Below are 13,881 nucleotides of genomic sequence, written 5' to 3' on the forward strand. Positions count from 1 at the left end.
TGTCGAATAATTTATGGACATATATTCGACATCTTAATGTCGAAATTTAGTTGTTTCATATTTTTTTTAAAAAAAAATTCCATGCAGACACAGTCGACATGTACATGTCGAATTTTATAGGTAAAAATTGACATTGAGATGTCGATTAAATCGACACCTTAGTGTCGAACTTTAACTGTTAGCAAATTAGTCCAAATATACTAAATTTCGACATTAAGGTGTCGAATTTATGGACATATATTCGACACCTTAATGTCGAAATTTAGTTGTTTCATAATTTTTTATTATTTTTTATTTGGTCTTGCATGAGCAAACAAAAGACAATTTAATTTATGGGTATATTTGTCATTTCATCTTAATAAAATGGAATCTTTTGGAATCTTTCTTTAATTTGGTCTTGCACAAGTGGAATTAGTATTGCATATAGCCGCAGCCATTTTTTTATTTTTATTAAATCTCAAAAATTCAGAAAACGAGAAAATAGTTTTTAAAAAAATATCTCTATCCTTTTTTTTTTTAAGATCTTAAACTATTTTTTAATGTAAGAGTTTATTAGCTGTTTAAAATAAAATTTAGTCAAATAAGCCCTAGGTAGTTTTTTTTACAACTTTTAAATATATGTTCACACTCAAATGTTATATACAAAAAAATCAGAAAGTATATTAATTTCTGTTATTGAAACGGAAAAACCAGGAAATAAAATATTATAATGAGATGATATTATTTGGTTTATTTGGTATGTAGGAAAATAGGGTAAGTTACAATTCCATGAGGTATGGTCAAATTACAAAAAAATCCATCTTGTTTGGATAATTACAACTACCGCCTCAACTCCTCAAATTTAGTGGAATCTTCGAGATTATATAGAATATTATCACTTTTGTACTCATTTTATCTCATTAGAACTCTACATTTTGAAGCAAGATGATCATAATATATGTTTTTGGCCTGTATATATCAGCCTGTGGTGCATCGGAAACTGTATTTTTACACAAACGAGTACAAACTAGAGCACATTCCATGAAATCTAGATGATTATGTTGAATTTGACACCATAAGAGTTGAGGTGTAAGAAAAAATCACAGTTGAGGGGGGTAGATGTAATTATCCAAACAAGAGGAGTTTTTTCGTAAATTGACCATACCTTAGGGGTGTTTGTAATTTATCCTATGAAAATATAAATATCAAATGATAAAACCACATTTAGAGTCACCCCATATTTATATCCCACCATATACGTTTATGTATACACACACATTCACATGTATACTGCGGAGTAATCGTGTGTAAATCAACTGTCAAAATATATATTTTTTCGCACGAAGAAAAGCATGTTGGCAGCAAAAATACTAGTCCTCATTACTTGATAGCTCAAAAACGTAATGAGAGAGAGATAAACTACAGGTTCGAAACCAATCCCGAGAAAGAGTTCATCTAATTTGAACGCATACACGATTATCATTCATCATATAAAGCACCCAAAAGGAAAAAAAGTAGATTCACTCATCTCGCAAAATACGCGTGTGTCAAAAAAACTATCTCCATACTTCGCCGCTCTTTACATTACCTTTTTTTTTCTAAACTCAGTTGCTGCAACCTTCTCTTTTACTATCTCTCTCTTTCTCCTTTTCACCTAACTTGCTTCATCCGATTTGCACGAATCACAATTTCCACGTTCGTCTTCCTTAACATCGGTGCTTGTACCATCACACTCATGCTGTGAAACACCGTTTGATTTCGCTACACCGTTTTCCTCCGACACAGCCAATGACTCGACTGTGAGATTTTGATTTTCAGTTGCAACGGATTTCCCCACACCATTTTCCTCCAACACAGGCGCTGACTCAGCTGTGAGATTTTGATTTTCAGTTGCAACGGATTCCCCAACACCATTTTCCTCCAACACAGCCGCTGACTCAGCGATGATATTCTCAGTAGCAGCGACGGATGGTGGCTGATTTGATGACTTACCAGGCGGAAGGAAAACCCCTGTTCCAGGAACTGGCAAACGGGGAGGAGGGTTCTTTGCTGGCGGCCATCCAGCAGAAGGAGGTGGAAGAGCAACCGGGGCTGGAAATACTAGAGGGGCAGGAACGAACAGTGGCTGCATACCGTTTGCTGGGGGTGGGGGGAGTTGCTGAGGTGTCAGTACGCCATTGGCTGGAACAGGCACAAAGTGTTGCTGCGGGGCCATTGGACGGATAGAACCTGGCGGCCTAATGTGAGATGGCGCCCAGTTGGAAGACGGTTGTGCTGGTGTGGCGGTTCTCTTGGGTTGCGATTTTACCAAAGTAATGAGTATTCGCTGCTTCCTTGTCGAAGGTATTGCATGTCTGGTGAAATCTGCTGACCTCCCTTGCATTTGAAGCACAGAACTGTACACAACAAAAAAAATTAATGAACAAAGCTATGAATAACAAAAATAAAAAATGTTGAGTTAGATTTAGAGGCAGTGGAGAAAAGGAGAGATGAAATAATACCCAGGTGAAAGGGAGAGGTTAAGAGCGCCTCGATAATCTCCAGGATTATCAACTGCCATTGTCTTACCAAAAGACATCTCACACTCTGTCAAGAACAGAACACACACGGGCTTTCCGAACCAATGTGGAATGATGTGAGGCTGTGAGTAATCACCCTGTAAAAGAAAAGTGCCAGCAAAGCAAATTAGATTTCCACAACCCTGATTAAAAAAAATCGAATGCAATAAGCACTATCATGGACAAAACCTCGTTAAAGATGTCAATGATGGATGCGTCTGGATTGATGCTAACAACTTGTTCAGCGCGTAACCGGTCGATGACATCTTGAAGCAAAGCATGGATGGGCTCAGTTTTTAGATCTGAAAATTTTTGCCATAGCCAAAATGAACATGTTTGGTAAGAACATACACATTGAGAGAGAAGGAACAGACAAACAGGTTAATCCAGAACATGCCGTTATTAGTCCTTGCAGCAGATTCATATTCGAGAGGTGCATCAGCAATAGGGACACCCAATTGAATAAACTCTCTTCCACGTCCCTTCATGGGTCGTTTTGAAACGATGAAAGTTTGTCCTGTAATAGTGTAACAAAGAAAAACAAATTGTTTTAACATGCTTTGATGGTGCCAAATATGACGTGGATGCTATTCACCGTTACTATAATCATGTTATATATGTTATCTAGAGCATATCTAAATAAGTTCTACTAATTTAGGTCATGTAAAGTATCTCTGAATTACATATATAAGCTTCAGATATCAGCTTGATCCTAATATAATTTTGTAGCTGACCATATTTTCAGTGCCATACTTTGGCTTTTTGGGATTCTTTTTTTTTTAACTAGAAGTACCTTCGTTATCCGTTAGCTATTCAAACAATCAGAACCAGGAAATTTAGAGTGTATCACTGTTTTTCAATTATTCTGAAGACCTTGCTGTTAGTTCCTTCAAATTTCTTTCAGAAACTACTGTTGACTACTGCTGGAAACATATGTGCTTCTTGTAACTGAATCACGTGTAATTAACTGGATTTAAAGTTTATGAATAGATTGTTCTCAGAAGACGTGATTTTCCTTCACACCTGTTGATTGTTTTTCAATTTTACTCCAACAAGTTAATATGCCAAGCAAGTGTTCGCGAAAAGAGAAAATGGCGAAGTCAAAAACAGGTGCAATACAGAGCACAATCTCCAACATCACCTTATTCGCTACCTTACTGTGGCTTCCAAGAAAACAGAACGTAAGACACAAGACATTACCAATGCCCCACAAAAAAGATAATCAGACAAAAGTGAAAACAACAAAAGACAGCTATATGTTGATTGATTCAGACCAACTAAGGCTTAGCCTAGTGGTATCACCAATTTTCCTTTTTCTTTGTTTCTTTTTTTTTTAATGATTGTTTCAGAAGAAAACCAGTATTGCATAATTAGACCTTCAACTGATGGATTCACAAACTTATAAAAAAAAAGGAAATAGACCCAACATTGCAAACTTTCCACCATAAAACAGGAAATTTAAGAAACTCCAAGTGATTCAAGTTACTAGCCAATCACTAAGCCTAGCATAGACAGACAACTTTCTCCATTGCCGACTTAAAAAACAATGAAGTATAACATATCACCCAGAGAAAAAGAAAAAGAAAAAACCAGAAGGAAATACAGTAAGCAACCATAATTTCATTTCAATTATATGATTATTGTCGGTACCGAGTAAATACAAGCAAACAAATGGTTAATTCTCACAGATAGACATGCTCGCCTTTCTTCTATTTCATTGTGTCACTCAAGGACTCAGAGACATTTTAAATAGCAATGAAGAGACTTGTAAGTGAAATTGAAAATTAAAATAGACACTACTAAACTTACCATGCAACTGTCCTCTCCTCCCAGCAGCTCTTAAAGCATTCACCAAAGTGTTAAGCTTTGAAATTTCTGAATCATCAAGTACATTTTCATAAAGCTTCATTCCTTCAGCTATATTAACCTACAGAACCAATTATTGAAGAAAATCATGTCTAACACTAGTACTCAACCTAAAGTTCTAGCAAAAGAAATACATTGCAAAAAGAGCAAAAGATAGTTACCAATTTTCCTTCACACGTCTCGGTAACAGTAAAAGATTTCGGAGAGACTTCAAGATTGTGTTTCTCGGAAGTTGGAGCTAAGAAATCACCTACAGCATCTTCTTTATCATCTGCATTAGCAACAGCTCCTTGTGTGCTTCCCTGCTTCATTTCTGAACTATCTGCCATCAGAATATCTTTTTTCAGTTCCGTTTGTTCACCAATAGACAAGAAAAATAACAGTCAGAAATTATTTTCTTTACCAAGAAATGTTAGTCCCACAAGAGTTATTTATGTCTGAAATTGCAGTTAAATATCTCAAGTATCAAGTATTTCTTAAGATTAGTGTAAAGAATTAGTGGTATCAGGCATTTATGTTTTTACACAATCATTAATTCCCCTCAAAGAATTTGAGAATAGAAAGGGATTCTAATAAATCTCATGTTTTGTTTCAAACTCAAAGGCTATACCATACAAACGTAGTACAGGTGTCAATATAAGAATATCCACGTGGCCTCTGAAAACAATTAAAAAGATTTCAAATCTTACTCAAGACCTTAAGCACTTGAACGAATGAAGTAGCAAATAAACCATGCGTTTTTATCCACAATAGATTCTTGCCAACACATGAACTTGTAACCAAGTACAGTAAATCCCTACAACATAATGTTCACAATGCAATCCCAAAGTTACTTTCAACAAATTAAAATGAAGTTTTATCACATGAAGTCTGATAGTATACAGGTTTTTAGAGGCATCGGACAATCGAGAACGACGTGAATCAAGAAAGTAGCAGTAGTAGACTATATTTCTTTGACAGCAATTACTTTCCAGTCTAAATTCCCAACTCAGATGGAGACATTATTTTTTTCCAGGCAATGTTTTTGAACTCTTGGAACCAGAACTACAACTCAATTTATCAACAAAAGATTGGATGATTGCTGATTATCCAATCATCAACAAAAGACCATAATGCACTTCTAATTTTAAACCATTAACGAAGTGGCAATAACTAAATCGACAGATCCATGGGACTTCCTAGTGCCAAATTCGGTGAACCTTGGACAAAGATAACCTCGTAATTACACCACAATTACCAGAAAATCACAAATAAATTCGTTCCGCATACACAAAATCATCTATGTTCATTCATTTCCCAACATTTATACGCAAACTAAAAGCATATGCTTACAATAAAATTTGTCGATTCGTAAAACAAATCATATAAATACATTTTCTTCTTACCTTTCTTCTCACCCTTCTCCTCCACATTTGCTTTGTCCCCTCCATCCAATTTCCCATTCCCATTTACATTGCTTTTGGCATACGCATTGTTCGAATACTTACCATTCGTCATCTCTCCACCTAACTTCTGCACCTCAACACCTACTCTCTGCCCCCTACCGCCTCTCCGAAAGTCCTTCCCACCACCTCCCCCAATCCTCCCCTCAAGCCCCGCCGGCTTTTGCTCCCGCCGCCAGCCCACCTGCTGCAGTGAGTAAACCACCTCAGTCACCGGAAAATACTGCTGCATATGCAAAACAGGGTTCCAATTACACCTCCTCTGCTGTATAGACCCTATCACACCATCATACTCCCCGGGACCCCCCACCGCTCTCAAGTGGTGGCAAAGCGCATCGATTATCGCATTAGCAGCTGCGAATTCACCTCTCAGCCACATCAACAACGCCTTCTTCTCATCCATCTGCTGATGCGGCGGCGGAGGCTGCTGCTGCTGCTGGGGGTTGTACCACTGCGCCGCGGTTTTATCAGGTACGACCGTCGCCCCTGGTTGCATTGCCATATCGAATATGTATGTGTACCCTGCGCTGTTTAACAATAACAACAAAACCCTCCTATATATATATATATGTATGTATAGATAAAATTTCGAATAATATCTCTGCGCACACACGTCGGACGTGAATTTTAACTCATTTCGAGATGTCGAACAGATCTACGAGCACCGTTGATGCGTAAAAATCGTCGGAATTCCAGTGGTAGTGTGTGTGTGTGTGTGTGTGTGTGTTTTGCGGTGGAGGTGTAACAGTGGTACTGGTGGTAGTAGTAGTAGTAGGAGGCGGTGATTTTCAGATCTGAGGGTTACGTGAGGAGGAGGAGAGAGAAAGTGTGTGTGTGTGGTGTGTGAGAGAGATTGGGAGAGAGAGATCTGAGAGAAAATGGCTTGAGGAGCACGCCGTATATGTAAGCAAGCTCGTCTTAAATGGTGGCTTATATATCTTCTGTTTTGTGTGTGTGTGTTTCTACTGTGTGAAGTGTGTGCACTGGGAATTTTTGGTGGTGCCCTTATTTTTTACTTGCTCAAAAAGAAAAAAAAAAAAAAAAAAAGCTAAAACAGAGGAATTTGTTTTTCTTATTTCTTTTTGTTTTTGGCACAAATGCGATTCAAAGAATATTCTGGCGAAGCTTTTGCGCATTTTGCGACTTACGGGTATTTTTATTTTTATTATAAAAATAAAAAATAAAATGATAATAATAATAAGGGTTAATGGCACTTTGCCCCCTAAACTATCGTGCACTTTGCACGTTACCCCTAAACAATTTTTTATTTTTTTTTACAGACTTTTACGTCAAATTGTTGCACCGTGCCTTAAATTTGCCATTCCCATTCATTACTTGCCGGAATTGTCTGCACGTACGTAGCATGTGAGTTTTTTTGAGGATATAATTGTGCATTCACTTTAATGTAACACGCCCCCGAACTTCTAATTTTCACTTTTTTTACTTCTTTTTTCCTTTCATAGTTGGCCTCTAAAATACCCATCCTCCTCCACTTCTCCCCTCTCTCTCCTTCGTCTCAACTCTCCCACTTCAAGCGCTTCACTGTAAGCCATGTTTGGTTCCGCACCAATTTCAAAGGTCTCGACCCACCCCCACAGAAAAGTATTTGTAATAGAGGAAGATAATTTCTTAAATAAATAAATAAATAAGAAAGAGATAGTTTTTTTATTGTGGAAAATTGAGTGTGGAATATATACTTGAATTAGTGAGTGCGAGAGTGGATTTTAGTTTGAAGAAGTCGTCGATTGCGTAGACTATGAGAACTTCATAGCCGCAAAAGTGGGGAATTCAGAGATTTTAACGTTGTTTATGGACAAGGTTTCTGTTTGGAAGGAGGTGACCGTGATGCGTTTGCCGACCAAAAAAAAGGGACAAAAAAAAAAAGGGAAAAATAAAAGTGTAGGGGTAGGTTGAGTGAATGGACCATACTACCCTAAAAAAACTCACATGCGAAGCATGTTGTCACAGCCCGCCAGTTTTGGCCCAACCCTTTACCAATTTTCTTTGGGTTGGGAGGTTAAGAAGCCCAAAACTTAACCCAAATAGGGTTAGGCCCAAGTTGGCTCAAATGTATAGAGACAGGTAGAGTTTTTGGAGAATTTTAGAAAGCTTTCTAGAATCCTCCCTTGTAGATATTTGTAGGAATATTTTGGAGTGTTCTAGTGAACAACTCCTAGCCGTTAGATAAAATAGATCTCCACCGTCCATTAATGAGGTGGCGTAATATAAATAGGGGTAGCGTCCTCATTTGTAACCATCCAACAAGAATTCAACATCCAAGCACTTAAGTTACTTTCTTACAAACTCTCTTATCTTCTTAAGTTCTTCCTTTGTTTTCCATCACTTAGCATTCGCAACACTTTCGGGAGAGGTTGCCGCACAGTTCGTGGTTAAGGGAACAAGTCCGTGACAATTTGCAGATGATTCTGGTAAGAAATGAATGGAAATAGCAAATTTGAGGCATCGTGCAACAATTTAACAAGTTCAGGTCAAAGTTTGTGAAATAAATTTGTTCAGGTGATGACGTGCAAAATACACTATGGTTTTGGGGCTAAGTGCCATTATCCCTAATAATAACCCAAAAATATTTTGAACTTAATTCTTGTTTAGGAGAAAATTGTAAATTCAATATAAATTAATATTTTATTTTTTCTTTAAGTACTATTTTACTAAAGAAACTCAAAAGATTTTGTAAACTCAATTGAATTATTTTATTTCAATTTTATTTTAAATAAACCTAATTATATTATTTTGTTTGTTGTATAATTAATTGAATTATTAAATGTTTATAGATTTGTATTCATTAATATTAACAATAAACAAAAATCTCAGTTTTTTTTTATTCTCGCCTATGCCCTACCGAACGCAACTGGTGACTCGCCACAATCGGAAAAATTCAACCAACAATATTAAGTCATTTATCAACTCAACTAACCGAAGCTTCGATAATTTGCTACCACCGACCGAAAAATAATCAACAAACTATTCAAATCAACTAAATGGAGTCAGCTATTCGGAGCTCCTCAATCTGCCACAGCACCACACCACTGGAAAAACTAGCTAACTAAAACAAGTCAACTTAATATTGTTCACTAGTCGGAGCCCGCCATCAGCGTTGAGAAAAATAAATAAAAATGAAAATAAATAGAAGAGAAAAAAAAAACTAATTAGGGTTTGAAAAGAATTAAAAAAGAGATGTGCTATTTTCATCCTCAAAAAATCTTATTTCACCATCAAATTACCATCAAATTAAGATAGATTTCCAATTTTACCCTTTTTTTCTTCTTTCACCTACATTTTTTTTCAAATTATACCATATACCACCACTAAACTAATTAAAATATTAAAAAAAAAATCCCACCCTTTTCACTGAAAATCTCACCCTTTCCACTTTAAGTGAATAACACTTACGTCAGAGAATAAATTAAGATTGCTTGTATGGAAGGTCATGAACTTCCTCCAGAATTGGTCAGTTTGGCTTAATGTAATTTCGTTTCCTAAAAAAAGATTACATAATCTGTTGGCCATCTGATATGAAAGTTTAAATATCTTGTAATAAATATTTCACTGTAAAAAATAAAAATAAAAAATAATAAAAAAATTAATAAAATAAAAATAGAAATAGAAATAAGTTAGAACACTTGAGGATTAAGTTAATATAAGGAAGGGTGGTGGATTATAAATTTGAGGGGTATTTATGGCATTTCATAGTATTTGGTGGTGAATTGAGATAATTTAGGCTGGAAATAGCACCACTCTTAAAAAAAAAAAAAAGTATAAAATAATTATTTCTTTTATGTCAAATAAAAATTTGATGGAGATTAATTAGTCAAATAATTGCTTGGCATTTAACCCTAATTACCTAAGTTGTGATAGTATATCCAATAAAAGCCCAATTAATAAATGAGTCAAAATTGAGATTTAAATAACAGCTTCACATCGTTGTCGACCGAATCTCCTGGTGCATTTGCATTCTCATAAACCCCGCGAAATTCACTCACTCAATCCAGAACCCCCGAACCCTCCGCCCGCCGCCGCCGCCGCAGCAGCAATCGCCGTCGCCATGGCCAGCCTCGCCGCCCCTTCGGTCTCCATCAAGCATCCACCATCTCTCATTCTATCGCCGCCGCCGCAGATGCCCCCACCTTCCAGACACCAAGCGCTCAGCTTCACCACCACGCGCCACCGCAAAATTTCTTATTCCGCTCACCCCAAAACGCCCCTGGCAATCTCCGAAAAGATCTCGCCGTCCTCCATCAATTCGTCGCCTTCCGGCAGGAACAAAAATCCAATTGTAGTTATCGATAATTACGACAGCTTCACGTATAATCTATGCCAAGTCAGTTTCAAAATTCTCTCCACCTTTTAAATTATATTGGTTAACGAATCCTCATTTTATGATTATCTGAACATTTTGGATTTTTGCAGTACATGGGAGAGCTGGGCTGTGAATTTGAGGTATACCGAAACGATGAGCTTACCGTTGATGAGCTAAAAGGGTATGGATTATTTGTTTTTCGAACTACATTCTCCGTTTTCCCCATTATATGCAATCGATTTGTTTTTCGCAGTGTTTAGTAATTCAGTTGATTATTCGAGAAAAAAAAATCTGAAAACCAAATCATAGCTTACCTGATTTTTAAATAGGGAGGTACGATTTTGGTGGTGCGCTGTGAATTGTGCTTGCTGTTTTTTTACCTTGCTTAAGATATTTGATATCTCATCGTAATTTCATGTGTTATTTACATCGATAGATTATTAAAATGCATTGGAGTATTTAGGACCTCAAAAATGGAGAATGTAAGGAGATGCTAACACCCTCATCTTGAACTGTAGAGATTGGAAATTGAACTAATGTTTTATGTATAATGTCACTGTCTGGGTAAACTTGATCGATACTTTTCAGATGATTGCTCCATGGCATATTTATTATGTACTACTGCTGGTGTAACAAGCGATATCCGTAATATATTATCAATTAGCATTAATAAAATATTTGTTCGATTGAAACAGACAAGAATTCTCATCCATGATGACGAATTGATATTGAAAAGCAGGCCTACATCTGTTGAGGGGTGGCATTGGTTAATATTGATAACTGATCACCAAAAGAATGCTTATTGGGAACAAGTGGAACTTCCATTTACTAAAAGAAGTGAAATGTCGAATTTATGTGTAATACATTATCCATTATCGTACTGATGTAATTTTGCACCGCATTGATATGCTCTCTGTTTTTACATGAAAACCATGTCATGAAGTCCTAATTATTTGTTAGTGAAGTTTTTGAAACATTGTCTACAAATTTGCAATATAAGTACAAAATTATTGTGTATGCCAAGACAGTTAAGAACATGTGTATCGGTTTTTGTAGGAAAAATCCAAGAGGTGTATTAATATCACCCGGACCTGGTAAGAACTTATTCTATTGCTTTCTCTTTCTTTGATGGTTGTGTTTTCATATGATTTAAGCTCGTTTTCTTTATTTTTTTTCAGGTACACCTCAAGATTCAGGAATATCACTGCAGACAGTGCTGGAACTTGGACCGAAAGTACCATTATTTGGTGTGTGCATGGGATTGCAATGCATTGGGGAAGCTTTTGGAGGTAACTTTCTATTTCTAATGGATGATTTTATACCTTATCTTTGTTCATTAGAGGTGATTTTAATACGTTAAAGGTTCATTTGTGGAGGTTAGTGTACACACGAGTCAATCGTGTGAATTTATTTTATTGTTTGCATATTTGAACTTGAATGAAATGGGCCCGAAGGTATTAAGCGTCCTCATCATCCGTTATTTTGATCTCCATACATATGACAAAGAGCTGTAGCTGTAGCTCCATTACATGAACAATGTTTTCAATTGCCATAAAATCAAACACTTCGCGTCTTAAGAAGTTGAGTGTGTTTCTTGCTCGACCAATCTGCTTACACTTTTTACAAGCTATCTATAGGAAGACATTCGTGATGCTGAAATCCGAGAAGAAGAGATAAGAGAACACGAAAAAAAGCTTGTGATTTGTTACAAATTAGTTTGTTTGGATTAATATAGGATGTTTGTCTTCATAGAATGATGGTTTCGGTTTAAATGAACTGGAAATATTTGTAATACGGGTTCGTTTGTTTTCTTTAGAGTTTGATAGACTAGGATGTAGATTGTTGAAAATTTACATATCTCCCGTTTTAATCACTAAAATTTTTGCTGAAAATGGGGCTAATAAATGCTTTGAATATAGTTTGTCCGAAGACTTTCCGTTGTATTTTTTACATCTTGCATGCTAAAAAATATGTTCCTATCGCCACCCTCTAAATGAAGCGGCTATTTGTTTGCAGGGAAAATTGTACGGTCTCCTTATGGAGTTGTGCATGGAAAAAGTTCTCTAGTATATTACAATGAGGGTGAGGAAGATGGCTTGTTTGCAGGCTTATCAAAGTAAGTATTTTCCCTTATGCAACACACTTGTTAAATTATTGGAGAACATGATTAATTGTACTTTTGATTACAGCAAACATTATTGTTGATGCTCTTATTTGAACATGATGTATACTACTTGATGCATAAATTTATAGATTAATTTGAACTACTAAGAGTTGTTCTCCAATTTTTTTTAGGATAAACCAAACAAATCTCGTATTTGAATTTGACGTCATAATATTTTGTAAATGTTTCATAAATTGTTAAAAAATCCTTAAAACTCTCTGATTAATAGGGTGTTTTGTTCCCGGCATTTCTTCTTACTGCAATAACGATAAAATTGTTGATACGAACTTGTTTCCCCAGCCCCCACCATATAGTACGATTTCTGTTAACACTTTCACACATAATGAGATTTCCATTGGGCCATTGGGAGATTTTGTTTAAAGTAAAAAGACTTAAGAAATTTGTCTTGTGACCTAATGCATTGTACCCGAAATAACTTTGAACAATTAGATTATTAGAGGTATAGGTTCATAATCTTTTATTTGTACCAATTGTCACTCAAGTTATTCTACACATAATCCGTTGACTTCTACCATTGTGCTCTATCCCATTCGGCACGATATGTTTATCATCTTTGATGTGCTTGCTTGCTTTCTGTTTTTACAAAAAAAAAAAAGATCAATTCAGCTTTATTTTTAAGTCGACATTCATATCCCCCCCCCCCCCCCCCATGTTTCTTCCAGCCCTTTTACTGCAGGTAGGTACCACAGCCTTGTGATTGAGAAGGAAAGTTTTCCAAGCGATTTTCTCGAGATAACTGCATGGACAGAAGATGGGTTAGTTATGGCTGCTCGTCACAAAGTACACAGACATCTACTGGTAACAGTTTCTTTATTCCTTATTTCATCTGTATATATATCATGTGCCACCTGGACACTAAGGCTTATTGTGTTTGTTAACTAACTATTATACCTACTTCAGAGGTTGTAGTATATTCGAGGTCTAAATCATTAGTGACAGCTTATCCACCTCGAATTAGGGAGCGCTGTGCCTCGTTTATAGGGAAAATTTGACGCCAAATATAGAAATAGAAATAGGGTCAAGACGTACGTTGACTAGCTTTGTTCATTACAGTTTCTTTAACTTTAGCTACTAAAGCCACCCCTGTAGCTTGTTTGTCTATGGTGATTCGACGAGAAAATTCTACATTCAATATTTTTTTTTATTTGGTTCGGACGCAAGCTAAACATACTTGTTATTACTCGATGAATGCAGGGTGTTCAGTTCCACCCAGAAAGCATCATCACTAGCGAAGGAAGGACGATAGTCCAGAATTTCATCAAGCTGATAGAAAGAAAAGAAGCTGAATCCAACATTCCATAGTCGATTTTTGAATGAAGGTTGAAACGAAACCTCTTGAGAAAATGACTTCCTTCTCTGCTGGAGACCGAGAGGAATCTCTTGAGAAAATAATAATAATAATAATTCGATGGGTTTAAAAAACAGTGAAATAAGCTGATGAGAAGGTGCAGTAGTCATTTAAACAGAGGACAATAAATCAACAAACGTGTGTGGATTGCTTAGCTTCGTTGTTTTATTACAATTTTGTTATTA

The 13,881-nt window shown here is 36.3% G+C and overlaps 2 protein-coding genes across 2 annotated transcripts; one reads left to right on the top strand and one right to left on the bottom strand.

Annotated features, from left to right (window-relative positions):
• Positions 1 to 1,334: 1,334 nt before the first annotated feature.
• On the bottom strand, positions 1,335 to 6,946 carry LOC105966112 (hydroxyproline-rich glycoprotein family protein). Its single transcript, XM_012990659.2, has 7 exons — positions 5,789 to 6,946; positions 4,565 to 4,725; positions 4,347 to 4,464; positions 2,935 to 3,054; positions 2,727 to 2,839; positions 2,481 to 2,635; positions 1,335 to 2,375 (listed from the first exon to the last, which is right to left on the bottom strand). The coding sequence occupies exons 1-7, from the start codon at positions 6,345 to 6,347 to the stop codon at positions 1,634 to 1,636; spliced, it is 1,968 nt and encodes a 655-aa protein (XP_012846113.2). The 5' UTR covers positions 6,348 to 6,946; the 3' UTR covers positions 1,335 to 1,633.
• Positions 6,947 to 9,720: 2,774 nt separating this feature from the next.
• Positions 9,721 to 13,881, top strand: LOC105966194 (anthranilate synthase beta subunit 2, chloroplastic). Its single transcript, XM_012990760.2, has 7 exons — positions 9,721 to 10,184; positions 10,274 to 10,344; positions 11,220 to 11,257; positions 11,342 to 11,452; positions 12,180 to 12,279; positions 13,011 to 13,146; positions 13,543 to 13,881. Exons 1-7 carry the CDS (start codon positions 9,909 to 9,911, stop codon positions 13,648 to 13,650), a joined length of 840 nt encoding a protein of 279 aa, XP_012846214.2. The 5' UTR covers positions 9,721 to 9,908; the 3' UTR covers positions 13,651 to 13,881.

Source organism: Erythranthe guttata, chromosome 5 (assembly GCF_056151865.1).
Source record: "Erythranthe guttata isolate IM_541 chromosome 5, IM_541, whole genome shotgun sequence".
Classification (NCBI taxonomy): domain Eukaryota; kingdom Viridiplantae; phylum Streptophyta; class Magnoliopsida; order Lamiales; family Phrymaceae; genus Erythranthe; species Erythranthe guttata.

Bases quoted from the DNA above. Each gene is read 5' to 3' on its own strand.
- LOC105966112 (XM_012990659.2), bottom strand. From the start codon at position 6,347: ATGGCAATGCAACCAGGGGCGACGGTCGTACCTGATAAAACCGCGGCG. The intron at 4,726-5,788 runs GTAAGAAGAAAA...TTCTGATGGCAG, and splicing joins GGAGAAGGGTGAGAAGAAAG to ATAGTTCAGAAATGAAGCAG. The intron at 2,636-2,726 runs GTTTTGTCCATG...TTTCTTTTACAG, and splicing joins TCATTGACATCTTTAACGAG to GGTGATTACTCACAGCCTCA.
- LOC105966194 (XM_012990760.2), top strand. From the start codon at position 9,909: ATGGCCAGCCTCGCCGCCCCTTCGGTCTCCATCAAGCATCCACCATCT. The intron at 10,345-11,219 runs GTATGGATTATT...CGGTTTTTGTAG, and splicing joins ACCGTTGATGAGCTAAAAGG to GAAAAATCCAAGAGGTGTAT. The intron at 12,280-13,010 runs GTAAGTATTTTC...TGTTTCTTCCAG, and splicing joins TTGTTTGCAGGCTTATCAAA to CCCTTTTACTGCAGGTAGGT.